This window comes from Antennarius striatus, chromosome 17 (assembly GCF_040054535.1).
Source record: "Antennarius striatus isolate MH-2024 chromosome 17, ASM4005453v1, whole genome shotgun sequence".
NCBI classification, from domain to species: Eukaryota; Metazoa; Chordata; class Actinopteri; order Lophiiformes; family Antennariidae; genus Antennarius; species Antennarius striatus.
In genome coordinates this window covers 19336939-19349363 of record NC_090792.1, presented here as the reverse complement: position 1 = coordinate 19349363, position 12425 = coordinate 19336939, and the positions used below count along the sequence as shown (strand labels likewise).

At 42.2% G+C, this 12425-nt stretch overlaps 1 protein-coding gene across 4 annotated transcripts; it reads right to left on the bottom strand.

Annotated features, from left to right (window-relative positions):
• Positions 1-31: 31 nt before the first annotated feature.
• On the bottom strand, positions 32-10817 carry LOC137610528 (uncharacterized). Of its 4 annotated transcripts, none has more exons than XM_068338136.1 (6): positions 10495-10817; positions 9861-9962; positions 7330-7917; positions 5859-6189; positions 4761-4936; positions 32-4294 (listed from the first exon to the last, which is right to left on the bottom strand). In XM_068338136.1, exons 3-6 carry the CDS (start codon positions 7914-7916, stop codon positions 4063-4065), a joined length of 1326 nt encoding a protein of 441 aa, XP_068194237.1. In that variant the 5' UTR covers position 7917; positions 9861-9962; positions 10495-10817; the 3' UTR covers positions 32-4062. The 4 variants fall into 4 exon arrangements, with proteins under 4 accessions (XP_068194237.1, XP_068194234.1, XP_068194236.1 ...); XM_068338133.1 differs by having other exon boundaries at positions 9861-9953; XM_068338135.1 differs by having other exon boundaries at positions 9861-9950.
• Positions 10818-12425: the final 1608 nt, after the last annotated feature.

Here is a 12425-nt window from a genome sequence, read left to right as displayed (position 1 = left end):
GGCTACACATCTCGGATCTCATTTAATGGGGTTTTGTCTCATTCTGTACTGGTTTTCTCTTCTTGGCTCCCGTTGTGTCCATTTTGCCATGCTCTGTATGCACAGGGTCAGCTTTAAGGAGGGGAAGCAGTGTAGTACGTGTGAAAGGTAGACTCAGATTTCATTTCTCTTTATTATCCGAAGACAGAAAAGCCAAATGACTTCCAGCACAGCGTGCGCCTTACCAAGTCCTGTAACATTCCCTCCTCTCAGTTTAATGAAGTGGAGCCAGTCCCTGCTGTCGGGGAACGTAGAGAAAGAGTTGAAAGTTCTGTATTTAACTAATATCTGGTTGCAAATGTTCAATAAATAGTTTCCAAATTAAGTTTTTTAGGTGTGGTTGGGTCCTACGTATTTGATGTGCTCTTTATTTTGAAAAAGTAATGCCGTAAGATGTGTGTGTGTGTGTGGACATGAAGATTTCTATTTTTAATTTGGCTTCAGATAATACTGTGACCTCATTGCTGTCTTTAATCAATGTATTTTAGTCCAGAGGTCACCCATTAGCTGACAGCAGGTTAAATCTGGACTGTGAGAGGCCTCCATCCAGACCGCAAAGCCCTTTGACGTAGCAGTAAGATATGTCCTATTTTTAACTCCTATCATCAAAGGCATTTTGAACAGAAGATGTGCCCAGCTAAGCAGAACTGCCTGACATTTGGTATAGTTAGTACTACAACAATAGGCTGCTCAAATATCCTGATCAGCAAAAGGAAGAACAAAGACGCCAAGAAACGTAACAGTGAGTGTCCAAGATTAATCTTCCTGGGAGGAGCCCAGCTAAGCCTGAGTGCTGAGAAATATCAAGTTAAAACTTACGCTTTAGTGTATTTCTGATCATACTTGGATTAGCATATACGATTGCAATTCTATAATTTGTTTAGTGGAACCACATCCTCTCATGAGGCCGGTTTCCCTCATGTGAACGCTATTAAACCGATAGGCTGCAGTTCACCTAGAGGGCGCTCTGGAGGAACCTTAAATGGAACTGAACGGTTGTTTGTGTAAATAAAGTTTTAGGACTAAAATTAAATGATCTGATCTGGTAAGGGTTCGCAACGTTAAAACTTCCACAAAGACGGCAAAAGTTTACGGAATTCGTTTTGTTACATATCTGGTGACCCTAAGGGCAGGGATACGGCTTAAAATATAATACGTCGCGCTTCAGTGACGTCACTCATCGAAATATGGAAATTTTTATAAGCGTGAATCTGCAAAAATATTTAATGAACTTTTTTTTTTTATCGTTTATGCCCTTTATAATGAAAACACAATGAAAGTTAGCAGAAATTATTTCCGCCCATGAAAATATAATTTTTTTTAGAACTTTATTGCGGAATACTTGGCACGCGCCCCCACAAAACCCGGAAGTTGTGTAAGAATAAAAAGTAGCTCCGCCAACACCGAACACTCCTGGATTTGTGCTGCAATTTTCTCACACGCCCCAAAGTTTTCCTGGTTATTCATTCCAAGGTTTGTGTTATCAGTGATTAACAAGAGTTCTTTTAATATTTATTCAATTTGTAAACATCTCTCCATCTTTCCTATTATCTGAATATATTCCACATCCCATCCTTCCTCCAAGGTCTCCAGGGGTTTTTATGGAATTCTGCGGACAGAACAACTAATGAACTAAAGATGTAGTTAAATAATCCTCTTTTTCAAAAGGTTGCTATGGATATTTTTATCCAACAAGAAAACAGCGCAAAAAATCTTTTCCATTTTTGGACAGTTTTGCTGAGGCAGAGGAAGTTTGGATTGAACTGCTTCACAGTCTGCAGACTAAAGGAAGCCGGTCCCTTCAACGAGAGGTTAACAATGTCACTGCAAACAATGCCGTCAAGTAGTTGAATCATTCTAATCGAGTCGAGGCGGTCGAGAGGAATATGTAAATACATGATCCCCAATCTCATTTCCCTTTGTATGACTGTGCAAAACCGTATGCACAGATGCTTCCTCACTGTTGCAGCCCACATCCTTGATTCAGCTGATGTGAAGCACTTCAGTCTCACTGGACTAACAATGTTAGCAGCGCTGCCTGGAAACAACACCGCAGCTCAGTGCTGCACTGCAGAGGGCCACAGAGGTGTGCCTCCACCAGGGGCCTTCCTGTTTTCCTACTGCATGGAAACTGTTGTCATTAGGAAGAATTAAAATCCTTTTACAACCCCTGGATGTAAAAATATACAGTTACAGCTAGAAGTGCTGTGTTGAAATAGCCCAAAATATCTGGGATTGATGCTTAAAACAAAGAATAAGATTGTTAGAGGTTTTTATTTGATATGTATGCTTAAAAAGTCATTTATCAAATCATTTATTCCATTAAAAGTATATTTCCACTCTACTTTTGATAGAGCTGCCTTTGTGCCTCGAACCAAATTAGAGTTGATAAAAGAGTTGGTAAGGTTTGAACCACCTGCACAGGTAGGCAGGTAAATCTATAACAGGTGGTGTATTTAAATATGTAAACGTTGTACAAAAAAATATGGATACTTGGTCATACTTTACTCGATGCAGGATCTAGATCACTTTTTCTCCTTCTTAGGCATGATGGAAAAGTTTTATGTCAATGTACTGAAAAATATCAGGCCAAGAACACCCGGATCCAGATTATAATCTGTCCCATAATACAGATGATGATGTGCGAAGGGTCCCATTGCATATGTTTCATCTGTGAAAATAAAATTACTGTAATCATTTAAAATCATTTTCTAGGATGATGATGATAACACAGGAAGTCGAGTTCCACATGTCGTTAGGTGTTTCTCTACCCGAGTAGCACCAAATGCTACCCTAATGGGAATGTGAAACATGAGATCTGCACAATTTTGTCTTGCCCATATCCCGGAAACCATTTCTCAGTTGTTTCAGATTTCAGTGGTGACTTTGCTGGCGGAGGTAAGCATTCCGAGTGCTTTGTCGCTACTCTTTGCAGGCTTTTCTTCTGTTTGCACAAGGCGGTGGCCTTTCAGGTTTCCAGAACACACAGAAGTCGGTTTCCAGAGTGCGTCAGATTGGTCCGTCTTAATGGGTTTGCGTTCCTTCAGATATTAAATGACCTTGCATTTGAGATAACATAGATACAGACGTTTCAGTGTGGCTACGTGTTCTCAAACAGACATTGTGAAACGGGATGTTGAAAAATGAGAAAAGATATTATTTCACATCAGTGAGACAAACGGCACGGAAAGGTCACTGTTTTACTTCCTGATGCTTTCTGATTTCTATTTGTTGGATCTCGTTTAAGATGAATTCCTGTTTTTTCACCTCACACAAACTTCCTCAACATTAACCACACATTTGCTTCCTTCATTTTTTGTTTCTTTTCAGCCATAATCGAAAAATCCCAAATCATCTTCTCTTCCTCGTAACGAGAAGAGGAGCCCGCGAACACATTCAACACATTTCGCTTTTTCTGAACATCTTTTTTTTTTTTTTTTAAGAGTGTTTCCAAACACAGACGTGACGAGACGTAGCGTCCGCCGGCAGAAATACGAGCAGTCCAATCGAGGTTAATGAAAATCACGGCAGAATTTGCATCCTCCCTGGTAAACATGAATAATTTTATAGATGAAACGTAAAAGATTGGCTTCACAGAAATGAAGCTTTCGTCTTTTTGCAGCAACAAAGTTGCTGCCGTGGACGGGAAAAACCTAATTTTTTCACATTAATATCCCAAAATAAACATTGATATCACTATTACAGTAAAACAAGAAAAAAGAAACCCACCAAAACCAAAGGAGGCAAAGAAATCCTCCTGACAAGCTTAGAGCTTCCCGTTTTCCCTCTCACAGCTGACACAAAAACATGTCAGTCATTTTCTCCAACACGTTTAACGTGTAACCAAAACGAAACAAAACTAGCCAGCAGTTGGGCCGGAGGGCAGGAACGTGTTAAATAAAATTGTTTTAATAGAAACAAAAAAAATCCACAACCCAAAACTGGTTTGCGTGTGACGTTGGCCGAAACCCTTCTGGTAATGGAGTATCTTCATTATCGGGCGTTGGTCCAGCCCCGCCCCCGTCAGCTTCGCCCTTCCGGGCTCAGTAGCCCCGCCCTCTTTAGGGCTTTGTCCACATTGGGAATCATTTTGTCGCTGAAATCCCACAGTCTGGTGTCAACGGTCAGCTCCTCCAGTTTTAATTCCGACCGCTGAGCGTGGCGGACGTGAATGAGGCGACAGACGTCCAGCGGGACGCGGTACTGTTCCCCGAAACTCTGGAGGATCTCGTGTATTGAGGTTTGCTTCACCATCCTGTGGCGCCGAGACAGGGATGCATGCATTATTTATATGAAAATATAATGGGATAAAAAAACCTTAATTTATACACAAATATTACTTTATAAAAGGGATGGGATTCTATATTTTATACTCCTTAGAAGTTAGAAATAAACTTGATAAGGTTAGCCGTGATTCCACGACTGACTTTTGAAGTTTGCATCCTCTTTAAAGTGCTACGTATTTTTTTGATTTTAAAAGGATCAACAAAGACGGGTTGGCTGCTTCTTCCTGTTATATTTACACATCTTTTGTTCCTCCAATATAAATATTTGCTCAGTCTACCTTTGGCTATTCCCCCGGTCACCATTTGGCATTCTTGTGCACTCTTTAGCACCTCTGGAGGATAACTAGACTTAGCATCCGCTGGTGGTGTGTTCTACAATATTTCACTGTGACATGAACAGAAGATCTGAAGCCAGTTGTCTGGTCTCGAGCCTACCTTGGCTGAATGAGCAGCTTGTATGGGTGGTATTTACTCCTGTCGGGCTCCTCCTTGAAGATGTGCTCCAGGATGTTGACTCCCGGGACCCCGTTCCATTGGGGCAGGTGAAACTTCCCACTCGACTCAAAGTGTATCTTTGGGAAGATGTGATTCTCGATGAGGAACACCCCAACCTGAAGGGTAGACATGGCAAAGGAAGAAAAGTATGGATACTGATACAGTATTTTACAGATGAGGTTAGACAGGAATCTCCATGGACTATGATGTTTGCAGATGACATTGTGATCTGTAGTGAGAGCAGGGAACAGGTGGAGGAGAAGCTAGAGAGGTGGAGGTTTGTCCTGGAAAGGAGAGGAATGAAGGTTAGCTGCAGTAAGACAGAGTACATGTGTGTGAATGAGAGGGACCCAAGTGGAAGAGTGAGGTTACAGGGAGAAGAGATCAAGAAGGTGGAGGATTTTAAGTACTTAGGGTCAACAGTCCAGAGCAATGGAGAGTGTGGAAAAGAGGTGAAGAAGCGTGTCCAGGCAGGATGGAACGGGTGGAGGAAAGTGTCAGGTGTGATGTGTGATAGAAGAGTTTCAGCTAAAATGAAAGGAAAGGTGTACAAAACTGTGGTGAGACCAGCGATGTTGTTTGGTCTAGAGACAGTGTCACTGAGGAAAAGACAGGAGACAGAGCTGGAGGTAGCAGAGATGAAGATGCTGAGGTTCTCTCTGGGAGTGACCAGGATGGATAGGATCAGGAATGAGTCCATCAGAGGGACAGCACATGTTAGAGGTTTTGGAGATAAAGTCAGAGAGACCAGACTGAGATGGTTTGGACATGTCCAGAGGAGAGATAGTGAATATATTGGTAGAAGGATGCTGAGTTCTGAACTGCCAGGCAGGAGGCCTAGAGGAAGACCAAAGAGGAGGTTTATGGATGTAATGAAAGAGGACATGAAGGTAGTTGGTGTGAGAGAAGAGGATGCAGAAGACAGGGTTAGATGGAGGACACTGATTGGCTGTGGAGACCCCTGAAGGGAGAAGCCGAAAGGAAAAGAAGACTGCTACAGTATTTGCACTTCTCAATCGCAACATGAGCGTATCTTACATTGGGGTGCTGCGGTTGGAGGTCGGCCATCAGGGACACCAGGTTGTCGTATTTGTAAGGCATGACAATCTCATCGATGTCGTGCAGCAGGACGTATCTGGAGCGCTCCATGGATCTGTAGATGCAGTCGTTCAGCGTCGTCTGCTGGCCGAAGTAGTGAACGTCGCCCCCGCTCACCGAGAAGAGCCAGCCCTTAGACGGGACCAGATGCTTGTCGATGGGCCAGTGGACCATCTCCACGAAGCCCTCCTGGGCGTAGCCCTGCAGCAGGCGCTCCAACTCTGGACCACAGCTGGTGTTGTACATCACCACCCGGTCCACGCCCAGCAACCTGAGACCGGGTGAGGCAAGGGGTCAAAGGTTGGTTGGATGGTTGGTTGGTTGTGGACGCCCTGGGTTTAGTCGATTTAAGGCCAGATTGCTAACATGTTTAGTACTAAAGTGATAATTTTCAAAACCCAACGACACAACTATTGTTTACCGAAAAGATTCAATTTCCAAAAGGAAGTAGTCCTTGCAGTTAATGCGGTCCCGGAACCACACGCGATTAACAAATTCTGTGATGTCGCAACAAACTATTTCATTAATTACGGTAATTTAAACATTTATGACCCTCTCCATACCGATATTAAACCACTTCTTATCTGTATTTACTTTCCCCACACTCTGTTAGACCCATTTAAAGCACTTTTATATCTCACGAAAGTGCGATGCGTGCCGAGACTCACGGAACGTAGCAGACAGCCAATAGTATACGCGTACGGTATCACATGACTACCTACTAAAAATCCGCAATGTAGTGAAGCCGTGCATCTTGAAGGGCGAATAAATGAGGGATTACTGTATAATAAATGGCGACGGTTGTGTGACGTTTACAACCGTCTGTTCTTCAGACCCTGGACACGACGTTCTCCTGTCAACGACCCAACAAAACGCATCAAAACGTTTCTGGTGACCCGTTTAGGTTACATATACTGTCAAGAGAAAGATTGGAAATATCAAAACTGCCTTCTGAGGATTGATTTGAACTTCTTTTTTGTGTTAAAACCGAGTCAGACTGAGTCCTTCTGGACGGCGAGAGACGTCAGCAGCTACATTTGGATTTAGCAGAAAGAGTACAGTGCGACTCAACACTTGCGACTTCAACTCATTGCGGATTTTTAGTAGGCAGTCACGTGATACCGTACGTGCATTCTATTGGCTGACGGTATCCGGAAGTACGCTCCGCTCTGTGAGTCTCGGACCTCCGTGAGACACAAAAGTGTTTTAAACAGCCTATCAGAGTGTGGGAAAAGGGTTCAGAAACATTTAAATTACCTTAAATAATAAGATAAATAGTTTGTTACTTTATTGCGGAACTCATTATTTGAGTATGATTCCTGGAATGCATAAATGGTGAGTAACAAGGGCGCACTGTATACAAGTTATTCACCATTGATGGTGCATTCGCTCGTGTGGCCGCGGCGCTCACCTGTACATCTCCAGGGCTTGGGCGACCTGCAGCACGTTGTTGTACTCTCCGAACAGCGTGGAGATGCATACGGTGAAGTTGAACCGCAGCTTCCTGTCCTCGCTCCCGTCCCGGTTTCTGATTGGAAGCCACGTCTGGTTGAGAACCAGCTGCTGGTCCGTCAGAAGAGCCACGTGCGTCGCCCCGCAGTAGTCGGGGATCCGACACATGACGTCCGTGGTGACGTAAGGATAACCGAAGTTGTCCAAATGTTGAAAGGCAGACGCTGGAGTGGTGGTGGATAAATGTCCTCCGCAGCAGAACAGGCAGTGGAGGGGGCCGATAGAGTCCCGCTTGAAGATCCCGATGATGCGCAGGTCGTACCCCTCCACCCTCTGGTCCACGTAGGCCGACACCAGCAGGTGTTTGGTGTTGTTCAAGGGGGTGATGGTCTTCTCAGAGACCAACGCGGGGCAAACAGGTTGAGGCCTCCACGGTTTGGGGACGGCGGGGTTTGTCCTTGGTATGTTCATAGTGAGGAAGAAGATGAAGACGAAGGTGGCAGTGAAGAGAAGGTAGACCTTCACTTTGGATTTGTCCGGGTCCATCCTGAGGAGAACCCAGGGAAACGCAGTTAGACATGAGGAGCAGTGACATCGTCACGCACCCTAATACTAAAATGTAATGACGTCCTCAGTTTTTGGCAGCACGTTTACCTGCAAACCTTTTCACACATGAAACTCAGATGACATCCAGATTGCCGGAGGAACGTTATGTTTCCGACTGGTTGTGACTCAAATGGAAACAGACGTTCAACGTCTCACCACAACTCACACTGATGAGCAGACTTGGAGGAGTCATTCAGAGTATAATGTTAATAAGAATATTATACAGTATAATCATAATATAATCATAATAAAATCTACTGGGATGGAATCCATCTCCAAAACCATACTGGTAGATAAATTATTAAGCTTTGTAGCTGCTGTTGGCTTCTCAACCTGCTTGCTTTGTGGTTTTCACCTGGAAGTTGATATGAGAGAGCTGCAAACAGCATCGCCCACAAGCTCTAATGGACCCTATAAAAGGATTGTAAAGAACGAACACAAGAACTTGGAGAGACTGATACGAGTCTTTTAAGTAAGAGATTCTGCTCAATAAAACCTGAACTTTTATGTGTTTGTACAAGGCACGACAAATGGTTTATTTCTTTTTCAATCCCAGAGAGGGTTATTTAGTTATTATCTGTGTCATAAATAGTGTTCTTTATTTTATTGATAGTGATATTATTTATTTCAGGACTTTTTTCTGTTAAGATTACAGACAGGGTTGTTAATATTTGGTTATGTGTGGCTTTTTGGAAGAAAATATGTGTTTACATGCGATCGGCACAGTTTGTCTGTTACTATTTGACCCCCCCCCCCATCAGAGAGGGGAAACGTAATCTGGCCCCCACAGGGAAATGTTTGGAGACCCCAATTCTAATCTCTCTAAACAGCGACCTCTGACTGCTGAGTCATGGAGTAAAAGGACTCATGATCCTTCCATGATAGCGTGTGTGTCCACGTACGTGTTTTAGTGTGTGTGAGTGTGTGTTTGTGTGTGTGTGCGCTCAACAACAGTGGAGGCAGATCGTCTTTCAACACACCCAGGAACCAAACCTCAACCGACTGGTCCATTGTTAACAAACACTAATCTCTAAATCAACAACTTCATCGGAAGCCTTTCTTCATCCTCACAAATGTAACTGAAAGTGTTTTAAAACGACAAAAGAGTCTAAAACACACACATGGGTTATAAATCAAATAAATGTAAAGAGCAACAAGCAGCCGCTTCGCGCCGCATGGACACCAAACCGTTAAACACCGCAAGAGCATTACTTCCTGTATCCAGCATGTGTGTGTGTGTGTGTGTGTTCAGATTTATCTCATATATAAATATAAGCTGAGGTTTGTGGATCTACACAGGTGTGTGTGTATTCATAAGACGCTTGTCCGAGTGTGTGTGTGTGTGTGTGTGTACACAGATGTGTAAACATGTATGTGTCAACAATAATATGTGAGTTCACCATGATTTCTAAAGCCACCACTCCACCTCAGAGAACCATAAGGGCCTCGAATGAGGGCCCCGGGTCCCCCACTAGTTTAATAGTGAGAATTATTAATAATGATTATTGTGTTTAATCGGATTAAATAGGACACATTTAAATAATTAATTTATTTCACTTCTTCAAATGTTCTGGTGGTTAAATATAAGGTTTAATTAGTCGATTTTAAAATATATAAATCTATATTTAAATATGCGTATATGTTTTTAAAGAAACACAAAGAAGAACAGAAATAAGTTGCAGCATAAATATATTTATTGAATCCCCTCAACGCATTTCGAAACCCTTCTCTTCTCTAAATAGTGATATATTAGTGTTTGCATTTTTAAATATATAAAACATAAATATAAAATTTGTATATATACTGTATATAAAATATATATATATATATATATATATATATATATATATATATATATATATATATAAATTTATAAAAACTTACTTCCTGTATGGGATGCAGCCGTTTTTCCTTCGCTCACAGGGGTAGGTTTTCTGGATGAAGCTGACATAGAGGCTGGAGACCAACCTTCAGCTGCTGCAACACCAGCAAATGGATGCAAGTAATCCAGATAAATTGATCAATCATTAAAGAGAAGCCTGCCCTCCTGAGAACACTTTTAGTGGCTCATAAACACACACTTATATATCACCATTTAGATAAGAGTTTTGAAAGCTGTTCATGGGATTCAATAAATACATTTACGCTGCAACTTCTTCCTCTTCTTCTTTGGATTTTTTTTTTTTTAAAAACCTTGATGATATAATTAACATTTTTGACTCATACAATTCAGTCACGAACAGATGTTTGTTATGTGCAGAAATAATTCTTTGTTTACTCAACATTTACCTATTCGGGACGAGCGTTAAATTCCCACAACCGGTGCGCACACCGACAAATAACCTCCTATCTGCGTCAATAAATAACCAAGCGGTTATGAAACGGTGGAATATAATCCCTTTACATTACAAAAGTGTTTCAGATCTGCTTGATCCCAGCAGCGGGTCTCAGTCTCAGAACTGGGGAGTCATACTAGGAAGTAGAAAGAGCTTCCAGGATGAAAATGACAGTTACTCACTGGAAACCGGAGTCCCGCTGCTCGACGACTGGACGCACCGGCGGGAGGATCTGGTGTTCCTGCTTTCCACAGGTAACACCTTCTGGTCACATTATCTCTTACCTGTCTGTCCTTCCTGATGCTTTTTTTTTTTTTTTTTAACCTGACCGTGCGCCTCGTTACGCATGGGCGGGGCCGGCGCGCCCCCAACCCCCCCCCAGGGTGGAGCGAGCTCCTTATCAATGTTGAGAAATAATCGCTCTAAAAATCAAAATGATTCGAACCCGTGAAGTCATTTTTGATTCCGAAATAACCAGAAAGTATATCTGAAAGGGAGGGGCTCGGTCCCACCCCCACCCCCGACCCATTATGTCCTAAAGTAGCAGCAGAATATTCTGTCTCCTTCTTATAAAGAGACTCCTGGACCTTAAAAACCAGTTAAACCAGCTACTAGGACCTGGAGCTACACTGGTGCGATCATGGTTTCAGGATGATGATCATCCCATCCTAGATCGATTAATCGCCAAACCGAATAAATTTCAGGTCAATTATTATTATTATTATTATTATTATTATTATTAAGGTTTTGAACTTTCCATGAAACCTGTAAACACGTTATCAAAATGAAACATCACATGCAAAGTGCATTAATTTGAATTCTGTACACAAATGCCCGTGGAATTCTGTGTGCAAGAAAAAAAACCCCAAAAACTGTACGTCTTAAGTTTATTTGGAAGTCAAATACTGTATAATGATCCGGATAAGATTACAAAGATGAAGAATGTCGATTGATCGTTTGATGACGTCACGGCGCGAGGGGCAAAAACTCCAGTAATTACCTCCACGATGAAGAGGACACCTTTCAATAAAGCCTCCGCGGCTCCACAGACGCTTTCGTTTCATGAGTAAATTTTATTTTTGTCATCATTAAAATGACGCTGTGGTCCAGAGGTGGAGTCACGTGCCTTTGTCTGACGTCATTTATTTCCGCCTCCTGTAAAATGTCTGAATGTACCTGAACGCACCACCGCCAAAAAGAAGAAGAAAGAAGAGAGACGGTGAGATTCTCGTTCAACAGTTGATTTTTTTTTTTTACTTGAACGGCTTCAGATCGTTGTTTTACGTTAATTTGCGCCACCTGCAGGCAAAAAGGATGCAGTGCATATATGTTGTACACCTGAGCTCATTTTCATGGAACGACAACAAAACTAAAAATTTTTTTTTTTTTTTTAATGTTCTGGAACAAAAGCGGTGATTCAAAATAACATTAATAACTGGCCTCATGTTTCACTTCCTGTCATTTCACTCAATGCGTGATGAGAGTGGAGAGGAGTTGAGGCATCTCACCAACAGTCAAGGAAAAGGCAGTTTCCCAATCTGGATTATAATCCTAACAGGTAAATACTGCAGTGTGTTAATCTGAAAGAAAAAAAAAAAGAGTTTGATTTAGACATGAATTTATTGGCTCCAGCCATTTTCCAAAGCAGAGTTCCCTGGTCTCTCTGCATTAAAACACGCGTCAACACTCTAATTAAAAGTAAATATTATTATCATTATATATTTAAAGAAATTAATATATTAATGTAATTTGTGTCAGTGGGAAGATATTTATTTTGTTGTTTTTTCCGCCGCCCCCCCCCCCCCGCCTGAGCATCTTTGATTTCATTATGTCACTGTTGAGAGGACCAGCTTTAGAGGGAACTGACCAGACGAGTCATATGTTTTGCTCCCTTAGAGAAGCTTTTTGGAGATAACCGCAGTCAGTGCCTCCCAGCTACTTCAGAACTTCTATAGGTGCAAACAGAAAGAAGGTGAGGGCATACGTGAGTTTTAACATGCGTTATCACAGGCGCTAAGTTCAGTACTGAAACAGTATCCCAGCTATGTTAGTGGCATTAAGAGACTAGTTTGTCAATGGAGTGAGAGACCCTGCATTGAGACGAGAACGTCGT

Excerpts from the sequence above, each read along its gene's own strand:
- LOC137610528 (XM_068338136.1), bottom strand. The coding sequence starts at position 7,916 with ATGGACCCGGACAAATCCAAAGTGAAGGTCTACCTTCTCTTCACTGCC. Across the intron at positions 4,937-5,858 it reads TCCAACCGCAGCACCCCAAT|GTTGGGGTGTTCCTCATCGA; the intron begins GTAAGATACGCT and ends TCTACCCTTCAG. Across the intron at positions 4,295-4,760 it reads AAGCTGCTCATTCAGCCAAG|GATGGTGAAGCAAACCTCAA; the intron begins GTAGGCTCGAGA and ends TCGGCGCCACAG.